The sequence below is a fragment of the Delphinus delphis genome, chromosome 7 (assembly GCF_949987515.2).
Source record: "Delphinus delphis chromosome 7, mDelDel1.2, whole genome shotgun sequence".
Lineage (NCBI taxonomy): Eukaryota > Metazoa > Chordata > Mammalia > Artiodactyla > Delphinidae > Delphinus > Delphinus delphis.
The window spans coordinates 55,220,543-55,235,642 of record NC_082689.1 but is presented as its reverse complement, the minus strand read 5'-3'; the positions used below and the strand labels follow the sequence as shown (position 1 = coordinate 55,235,642).

Sequence of the window (15,100 nt, the reverse complement as noted above, 5' to 3'; positions counted from 1 at the left end):
GAGGGCACAGTGGATTGAAAGTCTCCATCTCCCGACCTTTGGATCCAGGCTTCCTCTGGGGCTGTTGTCTGCCAATGACTGAGCATGGCAAGGGTAGGAACTGAGCCATTCCTGGCGATGAGATTCTTCCCATGGGCATCTTCTGCTTAGAACTCCCCACTGGCCTGGCAGAGATGTTCTCCAAACTATGCTGCAATCTATCACTCCTCCTGTTCACTCCTTTTTTCCACTCTCCTTTCTCAGAGCAGGGTAGTAAAAGGTTCTCCCTGCCTACTCCTTGTCCCACCCTTTATCCTTCACAGCTGTTTCCCCTGAAAAATCTTTTGCTCATTTAATCTTAGCATATGCTTCTTGGAGGGCAGGAACTGACTCACTAAGGTATATATAAGAATGACTCTAGCACAAGACTTGAAGAATGTGGCTGAAAAGTCCTGGTAGGACTGAATGTGTCTGCTCTCTAGCAAAAAAGAGTGTGGGGACATCATTACTTCTTGCATCCCCAGGATTCCAAAATCAGATCTTGTAACACATTTCATTCACTTGTACTAAACAGTTGTATAAAGAACTTACACAAACAAATTCTCCCCAAGGTGTCTTATTTGAAGAACAATACGTATTTGAGTGAAGGAGTTCTGAAATGTTTGGGAAAAATCAGTTTCACACAACTACTATATTTTAAAATAACAAATATAGGCATTGATTGAGGCCACACACACTGCAAGTGTAGATCAGATGTGGCTTAAAAGTCTAAAGTTTTGTTGTGGATCACAACAAAATAGTGAATCATGAAATCAATTTTGTGGGTCAAGACAGCAAGTGGGTTTTTTTTAAGAACAGAATAAATCAGAAGATACATACATAGTAAAGGTAAGTATAGTTTCATGAAACTTGTTTTAGATATATGTGTGTGTGTGTATTTGTGTACATATTTATATACATTAACTAGGTTTGGATATAAAATGTATTTTTGTTGTAGGTTGCAATCAAAAAAGGTTGAAAGTTACAATCTAAGGGATACACAGTGAAGCTGGCAAGGTTAGGATTCATGGTAAAGATATTTAGCGGGCTTCGCTGGTGGCGCAGTGGTTGAGAGTCCGCCTGCTGATGCAGGGGACACGGGTTCGTGCCCTGGTCCGGGAAGATCCCACATGCCGCGGAGCGGCTAGGCCCGTGAGCCATGGCTGCTGAGCCTGCTCGTCCAGAGCCTGTGCTCCGCAATGGGACAGGCCACAACAGTGAGAGGCCCGCGTACAAAAAAGATATGTAGCAACATTCTCCAAGGTAGGAACAGAATTTCTAATTCCCCAGAGCCTCATCAAGGGGGTATGCTTTTGAGTGGTAATAAGGTAGGAACAGAATTTCTAATTCCCCAGAGCCTCATCAAGGGGGTATGCTTTTGAGTGGTAATGTCCAAGCAAGGGTGAGTCACATCACACTTTCTGGAAGCATGAGCCCAAAATCATATTCATAACCTGGATAAGAGCTGGAGATTACCTCGCTTGGGCCAGGTACATCTCGGAGTTATAAAATGTACAATATGACTGCAAGGTACAATCACAGTAAACATGATAAACAAAATCTCACTCATCATACTTAGTCTCTCCAGGCTAACACAGTCTATCCCAAATCTATTCCTGAAAATATCATTGCTGCTGGCCCAAGACAAAGAACATCTCTAGAAGGCTTGTTTACAGACTCTTGACCCAATGCTAGAGCTCATCCTGTAGTTTTGTCTCATTACAGTCACATCTCATGGAAGTCAGTCCCTGCCTCCACACACACCTAAAAAGGCCAGATGTGGGTCATGGAGGCTGGAAGCCTAAAGGAAAGAGTTACAGAGAAGTGAGGAATGTTGGAAAGAGTAATTTGTTTGCAAAACTAGATTCCACACAGAATTGAAAAGGAAAAGAAAAAAATCAGTAAGGCATTGAAACATGAGTTTCAGCATTCTGACCCCAAAAATGCAACAAAGAAACCTAATGTTGAGAAGAATCATGGGGCTGTTCCATCTTAAAAATAAAAGAAACCCTAAAGGTCTCCAAGATGCTTCTCAAAGTTGAGATATATGTACCCTCAGGGATAGATGTAGATGAGCTAAGGAATAGAAAATCCACAAGGAAAACGACGTGTGGAAGGGTCATATTATTTCATTGAATCTACAGTACTACAGATTGTAAGATGCACTGTTATTTTTGAACCACTGAAAGAAGAGAAAAAATGCTGCAATGAGTCAATGTGTTCTTTTCACTTAAAATATTTTAATCTTATTTTAGAGATCTTTTGGATTAGATATAAATTTTATCATATACCATTCTTGAAGGAAAATTTTAACTATACAAGTTGATTATATATAAAAGGAAAAATTATGGGCAAAATAAATTGACTAAGACATTCTAAAATTTCTTCAAATTCAGTGTCACTCTTCTGAATCACTTTTCAATATAGAGTCTTTGATGTTCACAGATATGAGCCTTTGAGTCATCAGGATGCAGCCTTTTTTAGAAGAGTGCTCTGCTATCATCTCCAGGACTCTCTTCCAAGCTGCCAACCCCTCCTGCAAGTCTTGATGCTGTCATTCTACTGAACTTAGTAAGAGGTGTCATTTGCAGGTTTTTAGACAACAACCAGACTCACATTCCTTCCTCAAGTATTCCTTAGTTCGTTTGTTGACAGAAATTTTAAGGGGCTACTGTTGTCCAGTCACACCACCAGCAATTCTTTTACTGTGCAGATACATGTCTGAAAACTGTATCAAGACCTAACATAACTTGGAAGGTTACATAGGGTTCCTGGTCATCTGTTCCACATGGCTGTACATCACTCATTCATCAGCTCAGCTGTCATCCATCTGTGGGAGTCTGTGTGTGTGTGTGTGTGTGTGTGTGTGTGTGTGTGTGTGTGTGTGTGTGTGTGTGTGTGTGTGTGTGTGTGTGCGCGCGCGCGCACACACACACAGTAACATCACTGAGTTCAATCTCATTCTCAGATGAGACTGGGTTTAAACTCATACACTAATACTGCATTCATTTCCTATTTCTGCATAACAAACTACTACAAAATTATCATCTTAAAACCACACCCTTTTATTATCACACAGTTCAGAGACCAGAAGTTTATTATGGCATTTGTCAGCTGGATTTACTGCTTAGGACCTCAAAAGACCAAAATCATGGTATTGATAGAACTGCATCCCCTTCTAGAGGTTCTGGGGAAGAATCAAGCTCATTCAGGTTGTTGGAAGAATTCAATTCATTATAGTTGTAGCACGGAAGTCCTGGTTTCCTTGACACATGGCCCTCTGAATATTTAAGCCAGCAATATGTGTTGAATCCTGTTCATGCTTCCAATCTATTTGACTTCCCCCTTCTGTTGTATCTCTCTAACTTCCTATTTGGTCCTCAACTGGGAGAAAGCTCTGTATTCAAGGACTTGTGATTACATTGGGTCCACCAAGTTAATCCCAGAATAATCTCCCTATTTTAACATCAACTGATTAACAACCTTAATTACATCTGCAAAGTCTCTTTGGCCATGTAACGAAATGCATTCACGAGTATGACAACAGAGGGTGAAGGTAATGGGGCCCCAAATTCTGTCTACCACCTTTAGTTTGACTTTGTCATTTAAAATCGAATATGGTGGCAAGTTTTAGCCATCTGATGTTATGCAAGGCCTCATGTTGAAATGCTATACTTTGTCATCTGTGCTCTTGAGGATGATCAATTTAGCACACTTGGCATTGACAGGCATGTCAGAAGACACTGGAATTTTCTCAGCATTTCTTATTTGACTAAATCCAGTTTCCTTTTTTACTCAATTGAATCCCTTGTCACTGGAATCTAAGCAGCTTCCAAAACATTGGAAGTTTTTGACAAATTAACACTCTATACTTTAATAACAGTTCTGCATCATGCATGAATTTAGTTACACTGGCCTCTTATTGTTTTGAAATTTCTTTCACTTATTGTGAGTACTTGGTCAATTTTTCCTGCCTTCGGTGGCATCACTTGGCATGTAGTAAATGATCCTTTAGTATGTATTTTAGTAACAAAATATAGCACAGTTTCGTCTCCTTGTGAGTTTCTTCCCTGGTTGTAGCTTTGCAAGAACATATAGACATGTGGCCAGTTTTCTAACAATAAACATTTTCATCACTAGTAACAAATTTATATTTTACTTCTTGCTTCCATGTTTTTCTGCAAAATGATACTTTTCATTTCAATGCTAAATCATAGTATAATCTTGTTGAAGACATTAAATAGCATCTAACTCAACTAAGGCCATGGTCTTAATAGAATGAGCATTAGATGGCTAAGAGAATTGCTTCCAGACATAAGCCTGCAGGAGCATAGGTAGTACTGCCAGAAGTGCTGCAAATGTGTGCAAGTTACTTATTACCTCTCTGAGCCTCAAGATCCTCATTTGTAAAATAAGGACAATTACATGTAACTCATTGGGCATTTGTGAGACTAAGACAGCATAAGTGTGATGGATACTAGACTTTCAGTGACAGTTAGTCTCTTTCCCTAATTAAAGTAGATATCACTATAATGCACAATAGTGGATGCACAGAATCACAGCTTCCTGGAACTTTGTTGCTGGAAGAGGCATTTAGTAGACATTATCTATTTTATCTTCCTCATATTTTTTTATTTGAATTTTATTTTATTTATTTATTTTTTATACTGCAGGTTCTTATTAGTTATCTATTTTATACATGTTAGTGTATATATGTCAATCCCAATCTCCCAGTTCATCCCACCCTCCCCCACCCCCGGCTTTCCCCACTTGGGGTCCAAACACTTGTTCTCTATATCTCTGTCTCTATTTCTGCCTTGCAAACAGGTTCATCTGTACCATTTTTCTAGATTCCACATATATCTTCCTCATTTAATAACTGAGTGTATTAGTCTCCTAGGGCTGCCATAACAAAGTGCTACAAACTTGGTGGCTTACAACAAAAATGTATTCTCTCATAATTCTAGAAGCCAGAAGACTGAAATCAAGGTGTTGGTAGGGCCATGCTCCCTCTGAAGGCTCTAGGGAGAATCTTTCATTGGCTTTTCCAGGTTCTGATGGCTCCTGGTGTTCTTGGGCTTGTACTTATCACTCCAATATCTGCCGCTGTCTTCACATGGTCTCCTCCTTTGTGTCACTGTATGTCCTCTCCTCTTCCTATGAGGACACCAGTCATTGGATTTACTGCCCGTGGGGAAAATCCAACATGTATGTCCAGCATGATTTCATCTCAAGATCTTTAACTAACTGCATCTGCAAAGACCTTATTTCCAAATAAGGTCGCAGTCTAAGGTTTCAGATAGTCACGAATTTTGAGGGGACACTATTCAACCCACTACACTGGGGAAACAAGTTTCACTGAAATAACATTTAAAATCAAACAAATTTGTAACTTTGAATATTCCTATTTGAGCGTTAAAGATCTTATATTTTCTACCTCTATATTCTCAGCAGTAGCCTATAAAAACATGCATTTTTGGTTTTACAAGATGTGAGTGGCAACTGAAGACAGTAAGCTGAATAGCAAGCAAAGGACAAGCAGATGTAATATTTTACAATAGTGCACAACATACAGTTAACACAAATCCTTTAACTGCCCCACCCCTGGGAATTTCTCACTGGCCATGTTTTCCCACAAGTTTCAGCCTCCACCCATATTGTTCAGTTCCACGGGTTCTTTGTTTGCCTCTCCTTATTCCTTCATTTTTTCCTGAATTCTCTTCTTCTTGGACTCCTTTTAAATTCAAACCCCTGTATTAGTTTTCTGTCATTGTTGTAACACATTACTACAAACTTAAGTGACTTTAAACAGCACAAACGTATTATCTTACAATTCTCTAGGGGAGAACTCCTTTCCTTGCCTTTTCCAACTTTTAGAGGTTGCCCACATTCCTTGGCTCATGTCTCCATTCCTCCACCTTCAAAGCCAGCAATGACAGGTTGAGTCTTTCTCAAACTGCATCACACTGACTTCTACTGCTTTTCTTTTTCTCTTTTATTTATTATTTTTATACAGCAGGTTCTTATTAGTTATCTATTGTATACATATCAGTGCATATATGTCAATCCCAATCTCCCAATTCATCCCACCCCCACCACCCCACCCCCACTTTCCCCCCTTGGTGTCCATACATTTGTTCTCTACATCCATGTCTCCACCCCTGCCCTGCAAACCGGTTCATCTGTACCATTTTTCTAGATTCCACGTATATGCGTTAATATATGATATTTGTTTTTCTGTTTCTGACTTACTTCACTCTGTATGACAGTCTCTAGGTACACCCATGTCTCAGCAAATGACCCAGTTTCGTTCTTTTTTATGGCTGAGTAATATTCCATTGTATATATGTACCACATCTTCTTTATCCATTTGTCTGTTGATGGGCATTTAGGTTGCTTCCATGACCTGGAGATTGTAAACAGTGCTGCAGTAAACATTGGGGTGCATGTGTCTTTTTGAATTATGGTTTTCTCTGGGTATATGCCCAGTAGTGGGATTGCTGGGTCATATGGTAGTTCTATTTTTAGTTTTTTATGGAACCTCCATACTGTTCTCCATAGTGGTTGTATCAATTCACGTTCCCACCAACAGTGAAAGAGGGTTCCCTCTTCTCCACACCCTCACCAGCATTTGTTGCTTGTAGATTTTCTGATGATGCCCATTCTAACTGGTGTGAGGTGATATCTCATTGTACTTCTGACTTGCATTTCTCTAATAATTAGTGATGTTGAGCAGTTTTTCATGTGCCTCTTGGCCATCTGTATGTCTTCTTTGGAGAAATGTCTATTTAGGTCTTCTGCCCATTTTTGGATTGGGTTGTTTGTTTTTTTAATATTGAGTTGCATGAGCTGTTTATATATTTTGGAGATTAATCCTTTGTCCGTTGATTTGTTTGCAAATATTTTCTCCCATTCTGAGGGTTGCCTTTTCATCTTGTTTATGGTTTCCCTTGCTGTGCAAAAGCTTTTAAGTTTCACTAGGTCCCATTTGTTTTTGTTTTTATTTCCATTACTCTAGGAGGTGGGTCAAAAAAGATCTTGCTGTGGTTTATGTCACAGAGTGTTCTTCCTATGTTTTCCTCTAAGAGTTTTATAGTGCCTGGTCTTACATTTAGGTCGCGAATCCATTTTCAGTTTATTTTTGTGTATGGTGTTGGGGAGCATTTTAATTTCATTCTTTTACATATGGCTGTCCAGTTTTCCTAGCACCACTTATTGAAGATTGTCTTTCCTCCACTGTATATCCTTGTCCCCTTTGTCATAGATTAGTTGACCATAGGTGCATGGGTTTATCTCTGGGCTTTCTATCCTGTACTATTGATCTATATTTCTGTTTTTGTGCCAGTACCATACTGTCTTGATTACTGTAGCTTTGTAGTATAGTCTGAAGTCAGGGAGTCTGATTCCTCCAGCTCCGTTTTTTTCCCTCAAGATTGCTTTGGCTATTCGGGGTGTTTTGTGTCTCCATACAAATTTTAAGATTTTTTTGTTCTAGTTCTGTAAAAAAAATGCCATTGGTAATTTGATAGGGATTGCATTGAATCTGTAGAATGCTTTGGGTAGTATAGTCATTTTCACAATATGGCTTCTTCCAATCCAAGAACATGGTATATCTCTCCATCTGTCTGTGTCATCTTTGATTTCTTTCATCACTGTCTTAACAGGTCTTTTGTCTCCTTAGGTAGGTTTATTGCTTGGTATTTTATGCTTTTTGTTGCAGTGGTGAATGGGATTGTTTCCTTGGATTTCTCTTTCTGATATTTCATTGTTAGTATATAGGAATGCAAGAGATTTCTGTGCACTAATTTTGTAACCTGCAACTTTACCAAATACACTGATTAGCTCTAGTAGTTTTCTCATGGCATCTTTAGGATTATCTATGTATAGTATCATGTCATCTGCAAACAGTGACAGTTTTACTTCCTCATTTCCAATTTGTATTCCTTTTATTTCTTTTTCTTCCCTGATTGCCATGGCTAGTGACCTCTGCTTCTGTCACCACATCTCCATTTATAAGGACCCTTCTGATTACATTGGACCCATCCAGATAATCCAGGATGATCTCCCCATCTCAAGATTCTTAATCAGATCTGCAAAGTCCCTTTTGTCATGGTTCCACAGATTAGGACCTGTATATCTTTGAGGGGGCATTACTCTGCTTACCATATACCCTCATCTTATGAAACAGAACATTTTAGCTCTCCACCCTCCAGGCTGACCTGCATGCTGAAAGACTCATTAAACAGAGATTCTTACCCTTTATTTACCTCCTCTGGGATTTCTAGCTTTATTTTTCTCCTCCCCTTCTAGTCATACCAAATGAAAAATATAGTAAGAAGATGGCTTTTTAAAAAAGATTGTTTCCCTCCGAAATAAGTTTTCTCCCCTCAACTCCCTTACTCCCAAAATGCTGAAATGATTACAGTGCTTGTGTTTTAAACAATATATATTTCCATTATATTCCATTAAATGATTATGTGAAAATTCCCTTTTAGTCAGTTGTTACCTTCTAGAAATTACAGACATTTGGCTTTTTAAAAAATTTTTCTTCTTTTTTTTTTTTTTTAGCCTTAAGTAGCAGTGCTGAGAAAGTGCAATTTCCAAAGCACCCATATTTATACCTAGGAGATACATCAATAGAATGTGGCCAAATATATTTTAAACTAAATAAAAATTTCTAATTCTTAAGATGTGCATAAATGTTCTTTTTCATTTCTAAGTACATATGATCATTCAGACACCCTATTCCCATTGAGAACAGAAAGAGGTTTATTAAAGCTTGAATAAGAGATTCAAGAAAGTTTATTCTGGCCGCTTCACTATATATTATTAAATTAGGCTTCACATGAAAGGTCCTAGAGTGAGATCTGAGGGACAGTCGAATGGATCAGACAAGATCTTAATTTTTTTTTAAAGTCAGTATTGACAACCCAAGAGGATTGTAAATAATAAATGCATCAACAGTATTATATTCTGCAAAAGAGAGGCACATGTCTATTTCTAAACTGTTCTGATTCTGGAAAAAACTGGAATATCATGTTCCATTCTAAGCTGGGGCACGTCCAGGGGAGAATAAAAAGGGTGGTGAAGAGTCTGGGGACCATGAAATATGAAAATAGTCTAAAAATAGCAGTTGCTGACTTGGAAAAGTTAAGGATAGTGGATCCGTGCAGTCTACCATAACTGAACCACTGCCATGTGGGTAAGGCAGTAAATTTAATCCTTGGTGGCTTTAGCTTGTCATCCTCTGGTCCTTCTCCCACACCACTGCCCAGAGGATTTTTCAAGACAAATCTTAATATTTCACTATCTGTTGCTACTCCGCCGTGAGCAAGCAGGCATGTAGCCAGTCTCCAGGCCAATTAAGAGGGTCTGAGCATCTGAGGACCAGATAGGACCCAAACCCCTATGAGATGGCATTCAGGGGAGCTGGAGGCCCTCAGAAGGAGTTAAGGGCCATCACCATCAATTATGATGACCCTTGTGACAACAGATCACAGCCCTAATTAAAGATTCTGAAACATGCCATGTTTTCTCTCCCACCTCTATGCTTCTGTTTACGATGTTTCCTCACCCTGGAAGGTAGTCGTGTCACTAACTTCCCATCATTCTACAGTACCTAAATGAATTTTTACCATGTCTGAAAGCTTTCTCTGAGGATCATCTTCCAGTTTTCCCCAGATGAGTTGGGTGCCCCTTCCTCTATATTAAAATACCACCTTGCACAAACCTTTTACAGAAAGTATTGAATTGCTTTGCCGTCACTGATGTACTTGACAGCAGGACATATGAGCCTAATCGGGGACACATCTGTATATGAGGGGGCCTTTATGTGTTATATAAGCTGATGTGCATGGAGGGGAAGGGACTGGGAGGAGGAGGTCTTGAGCATCTGAGTCTGGTGGCTAAGATGGAAGAAAGGTGGAGAAATCAAAAGAACAACTTAGCGGCTAGCTCTCAATCTGGGGACTGGTTCCTAAGCCTGGCCCCATGGACTAAATCCAAGTCCTATGGAGAAAGAAAAGCTTTAGGAACTAAAAGACTTGTAAAAAAAAATGAGGTACATGCAGGACTGATTAGGGGTCAGGCAACAAACTATAGCACACTGTAGGGAAAGTGAACCTTCTTACCTTCTGCACTGACTACCAAGCCCTGCTTGGATTTGGAAAGGCCATCAGTGCATCTGAGACAGTGCCCGGGGAGCTGTGGCACAGCGGTGGTGAGGAGTCCAGTTATGCTCATGGGAATTCTGCAGTGGGCCAGGAAGCCCATGTCCAGCAGATGCTGTTCTGCCATGTTTAGAGGAAGAGGACTTAGGAATACTTGGAAGAAATGATGGGTGAGCAATAAAAAAAATTTTTTTAATCTTGGGGATTCCCAGAGCTACTTCAAGAGTGACTTTGGCAAAGAGCTTGGGTTCTTACACTACGAGGGAGAAATGACCAAGCACCCAAGTATAGATGATCACTGTTACCGTGACTCTATTTATAGCCATGGTCTGGAGGCCTGGTGAAATCCAGGTATGGTTATATTATATTCTTAACCCACTCCTACCCCTGTTCATTGGCCTTGAGATCCTTGAGGGCAGAGACTGCTGATTAAAAAAAAAATCTCTGTAGCCCCATTACCTATCAGAGAGTAGGTACTCATCATACGGCTGTTGAATGAAGTAATAAAATTAATGAAAGGATAACTATCTCCAAAGGACAAACTTAGGACAAAGAGGTGGAAGTTACAGAAATGTGATTCAACCTAAAATGCCTTTCTAACAATCAGAACTCCCTATCAGTAGAAAAAGCCCACCGTGACATTGTGAGAATCTTATCACTAGAAGAGTCATCAAGGCTGTCCCAGAGGAGGTAAACACCGCATGAAGAAAGACAGATCAAATCATTTCCAACGCTCAAATTGCTTGGTATTAATTACATGGAGACCAAGAGGAGACTGGCCATGACAAAAGAGTTAGCCGCATAAGACAGGAGGCAGAAATGATGAGTCAGCAACAAAATTGGTTTTTAAAAAAGTCTTCAAGGACTGTCTATAAAAATCAGCAAGCTTTAAATCAAAGTTCATCAGAATTAAACTAATGCCCTGAAACATTGTTGCATGAAACCCTAGACATTATCTTCAAGAGCTATCCTATTAAAACTCTGAATGATGTCCAGAGGACTAAGGTATCCAGTGGACATTAGTTATAGAGAAGATGTTAAGTGATGAAGGTTAAAGGACAGATTTACAACATGTTGAGAGCAGGCTGTGATTTGTAGACTCATAGCCTGTTTCAATGTCTCTTCCACGGCCACTGGCAAAATAAATGCTAGAGCCACTTGTCTTTATTCCTTTAACCTGCAATAAATGACCAAAGGATCCCACATCTACATGAGGAAAATTACTAGACAATGCAGGAAAGAGCTTCTGAAATAAATGGACATTCTACATAAAGGCCACAAATAGAATGATGGAGAGTACTATCTCATAATGTCAAAGTTCAAAGGCACTTTTCAAATGTCTCTTTAAAGAAAATCTGACCTTTCTTTCTTTCTTTCTTTTTTATTATCAGAAGTTTGCCAAGAGCAGTATGGGCCCTGGGTCATTTCGTTTTGACATGGAAGTTCTCTCAGCATTAAAAATAATGAAATATTTAACTCTGCAGTGACCATGAGGACACATTCAGTAGTTAAAAAAAAAGAACAATATTAAAACATTAGGATTTCAAAGGAAGGCTTTTCCCCCTCATATATAAGAGAGAGAACCTATATGAGGCCATAACTAGCTAAAGGACTAAGTACAGACAGATATTTTTAAATGTATTTCATGTTATTTTACATGAAAATTTTAGGAGAATGGCTGAATACACCACTAGTAACTCTATGTCTAAATCTTTTTTGGGTATAGATTAGCTGACATTAAACATAGATGTGAACATACATTTTCATGAAAACAAAAACCTCTTACAAAAGACCTCTTGCTTCCCATTTTAAGGTATAATTTACAAACAGTAAAATTTATGTTTTTTAAGCGCATAGTTCTGCAAGTTTTGACAAATGCAGTTGTATAACTGCCACCACAAGCAAGACGGAGAACGGTTCCTTCACCACTCAAAATTCCCCTGTACCCCCTCACAGTAAACTCTTCTCTCTATCTCCACACCTGGCAACTACTGATCTGCTTTCTGTTGCTATAATTTTGCCTTTTCAAGAATGCTCTATAACTGGAATTAGAAATGGACTCTTTTAAATATCATACACTTGATAAAATGTGAAGCAACTAAAGTGCCCATTTTAATGTACTGATTTCTATTTTCTGAACTTAAAGGCAATAATAAGTACATAAAATCAAATTACCCTCAACTACTACATCTTGAAACAGGTATTACCCAAGGAGCCTTTTGAATATACAGATCTTTAGGACTTCACTTTCAACATATTGAATCGAAAGCACTCATGTGGGTCCTGAGAATTTAGTTTTTATTCAGTTCTCCAAGTTTGATTCTGATTGATACAGCCAGATTGGGAAACAATCCAGCAGACATTCACTATATGAGATTAATTACCAGACTGTAAATTATGTGTGGCAATGGGATCAAAATTCAGAGATTGGGAGGGTTTTATGCAGGTGATCTTGTCCTGAGATGTGGCCACCATTTACTGGCTGCAGGGCCTTGAACAAGTTACTTAAACTCACTGAACCTTGGCTTTCTCCTCTGTCACGCATGGGTAATGATGCCTACTTCATCAGGTTATCTGGGGGGATTCAATGCATATAAAGCATTTAGAATAGTACCTGGCACACTCAGCAGGTACTCAGATAAATGGAAGCTGCTTATCTAGCTGGTATTACCATCATTGATATTGTCATCATTATCATCATCATGCTTTACTTGTCCTTCTCCATATTTCTGCATTTTGGTCAATTTCACTATTTTTTTAGCCCTTTTTCTAGAGGTGACCAAAGTAAAGAGGATCTATTTTTGTAGTAGCTAAACTATTATTCAGGGTAGTGCAAACTAAAAGAAATTCACTGATTGTCCCCAACCCTAATTTTCACCCTGCTACAGCTTCAAAGATACCAATAGGGACAAAAAGTGAATTACCAGAAACTCTTAGTCTTTTCCCCAAGGGGTATTGGTCAAACACAAGCAAACAAAAGGGAAGAAGACAAACGAGGGACCAGAATAAAGCCAAAAAAAAAAAAAAAAAAAAAAAAAAGGTTATCTATGCAGTTATGGAATATCTAAAAATCTACTTTATTCATTAGCAGTTTTAGATGTATATACATGTATTTTTATGTATAGTTTTAATTTAAGCCCTGAAATATAGAAGAGTGATGATATTTGGCTACACTTGCTGATCTAAAGAAAGAAAAACTCTTATCCTCAGAAATTATGCAATGCTGCCAACACCACGGATCGAAGATGAGGATTAGAGACAAAACTGAAAGTCATAAGCCCTACCTGTTCTCAGCATCGGCACTGCACTTTGGGGACAGCAATTCAAAGGATTTGGTAAACTTCACCACCTGCCACACAGAAAGACAACAAATCCAAGTCAGTTAAAGCTTTCTCACAGTTTAAAATATTCCAGTAAACATTTTTCACCTTTATAATGACTATTACAATAATTGGAGATTAAAGAGAGATTTTAAGTGGAAAAATCCCGAGGGATATGAGAAAATTTTATCCTACATTTTGTACTTTATTTCTTACATGGCACATATTGCCCAAGTTTTAATACATTTCTAAATATGTATATATTTTTACAATAAGGTGTAAGAATCCTGTGGTGGTCAGGCAAAGGGACATCTCATTTGAAAACTTTTTTACTGCCCTTTTAACAACCCAGTCACCATCCATGGAGAACCTGGTAGAGACAAAACATCTTTCAAAAGGTTGCCCTCCATCAACCCCAGGTTCCTGAAATTACCTTCCCTGGCTTATCACTGTCCTCAGGTGAATGTTTTTCTGTCACCTGCAAAGGGTAACGAAGAGGAAGACACTTAAGATCATCCCTAGTGTGGACACTTACCTGTCCAGTGAAACTGGCACAATCAGTTCAAAATCCTGATCAAGACCTATTATGCTGAAAGGTAATTTATAGGCACAGAAAATGCAAAGACAGTTTTTCTTATCATTAGCTACTGTTGAGTTCTTACTATAAACCAGGCCCTACATCAGAAGCTTCTTTGACTATTTAATTTCCCTATTACAACTCTTTGAAGTGGGGATTTTTATCTTCAGTGTATAGATGAGGAAACCAACCCATAACTTTTAAGAAACTTACACTGTTTCGCACAACTAAATGGGGCCTCTGGGATTAAAGCAAGTCTGCATGACTCTAGAGTGTCAGTTTTTTCAACAATGCTAAAAATATTGAGTGGGAAAGGCACCGTTTCTGGTCCTCTTTAGACAAGATATAACACATGATAGAAAAAGGAGGCCCTATACTGAAAGGAGTCATCTGAATGTCACTGGATGCTTCCAAGGTTGACATTTAGATTTGCCTTAGCCAGATGCAGTCATGCTTCAAAGGTCGTTTAAATTAACCACTTATAAGGAATTGATGGGCACTTGAGAAAATGACTTGGGAACTGGGAATAGATTAAATATTAAAACAGCTCTATCAGTGAGGTAATGAACCCATACTAAAAAAAAAATGCAACATTAAGAAAAAGATAAAAGCCCATCACAAAGAAAACTGTGTGTGACTAGCAGGGCAGTGACAATAGCTCAACTAAAAGGAAATACCCTTGACAACTATAGGACATATTTCATTTCATATTCTAATGTGAAATAAGCCTCTACAAAATTACTCATTGTGGCAAATTTTATTTTCCAGAGATGGCCACAGCAATATCTCCTATCCCACATTCTTCTCTACAATATGACCCTGCCACCTTCCTACCAAGTTGTAGGGTCTATGTTTCCTCCCCTTGAATCTAGGTGGGCTCTAGAGCACTACAACAAATAGAATATATAGAAGAGAGGCTATGTGCCTTCTGAAGTTGTCATAAAAGGCAATGCAGCTTCTGCCTCATCTGACTGGAATACTTGTGCCTGGAGTCCTGAGCCACCATGTCATAAGTC

General features: G+C 38.8%; 1 protein-coding gene across 1 annotated transcript in view; it reads right to left on the bottom strand.

The window, feature by feature from the left end:
• The window catches only part of PDE11A (phosphodiesterase 11A), a 414,214-nt gene that overhangs the window by 216,868 nt on the left and 182,246 nt on the right, over nt 1-15,100 (bottom strand). Inside the window, exon 5 of the mRNA XM_060016528.1 lies at nt 13,472-13,536. Within this exon, the coding sequence (XP_059872511.1) occupies nt 13,472-13,536 (65 nt within the window). The remainder of the gene's footprint in view (nt 1-13,471; nt 13,537-15,100) is intronic.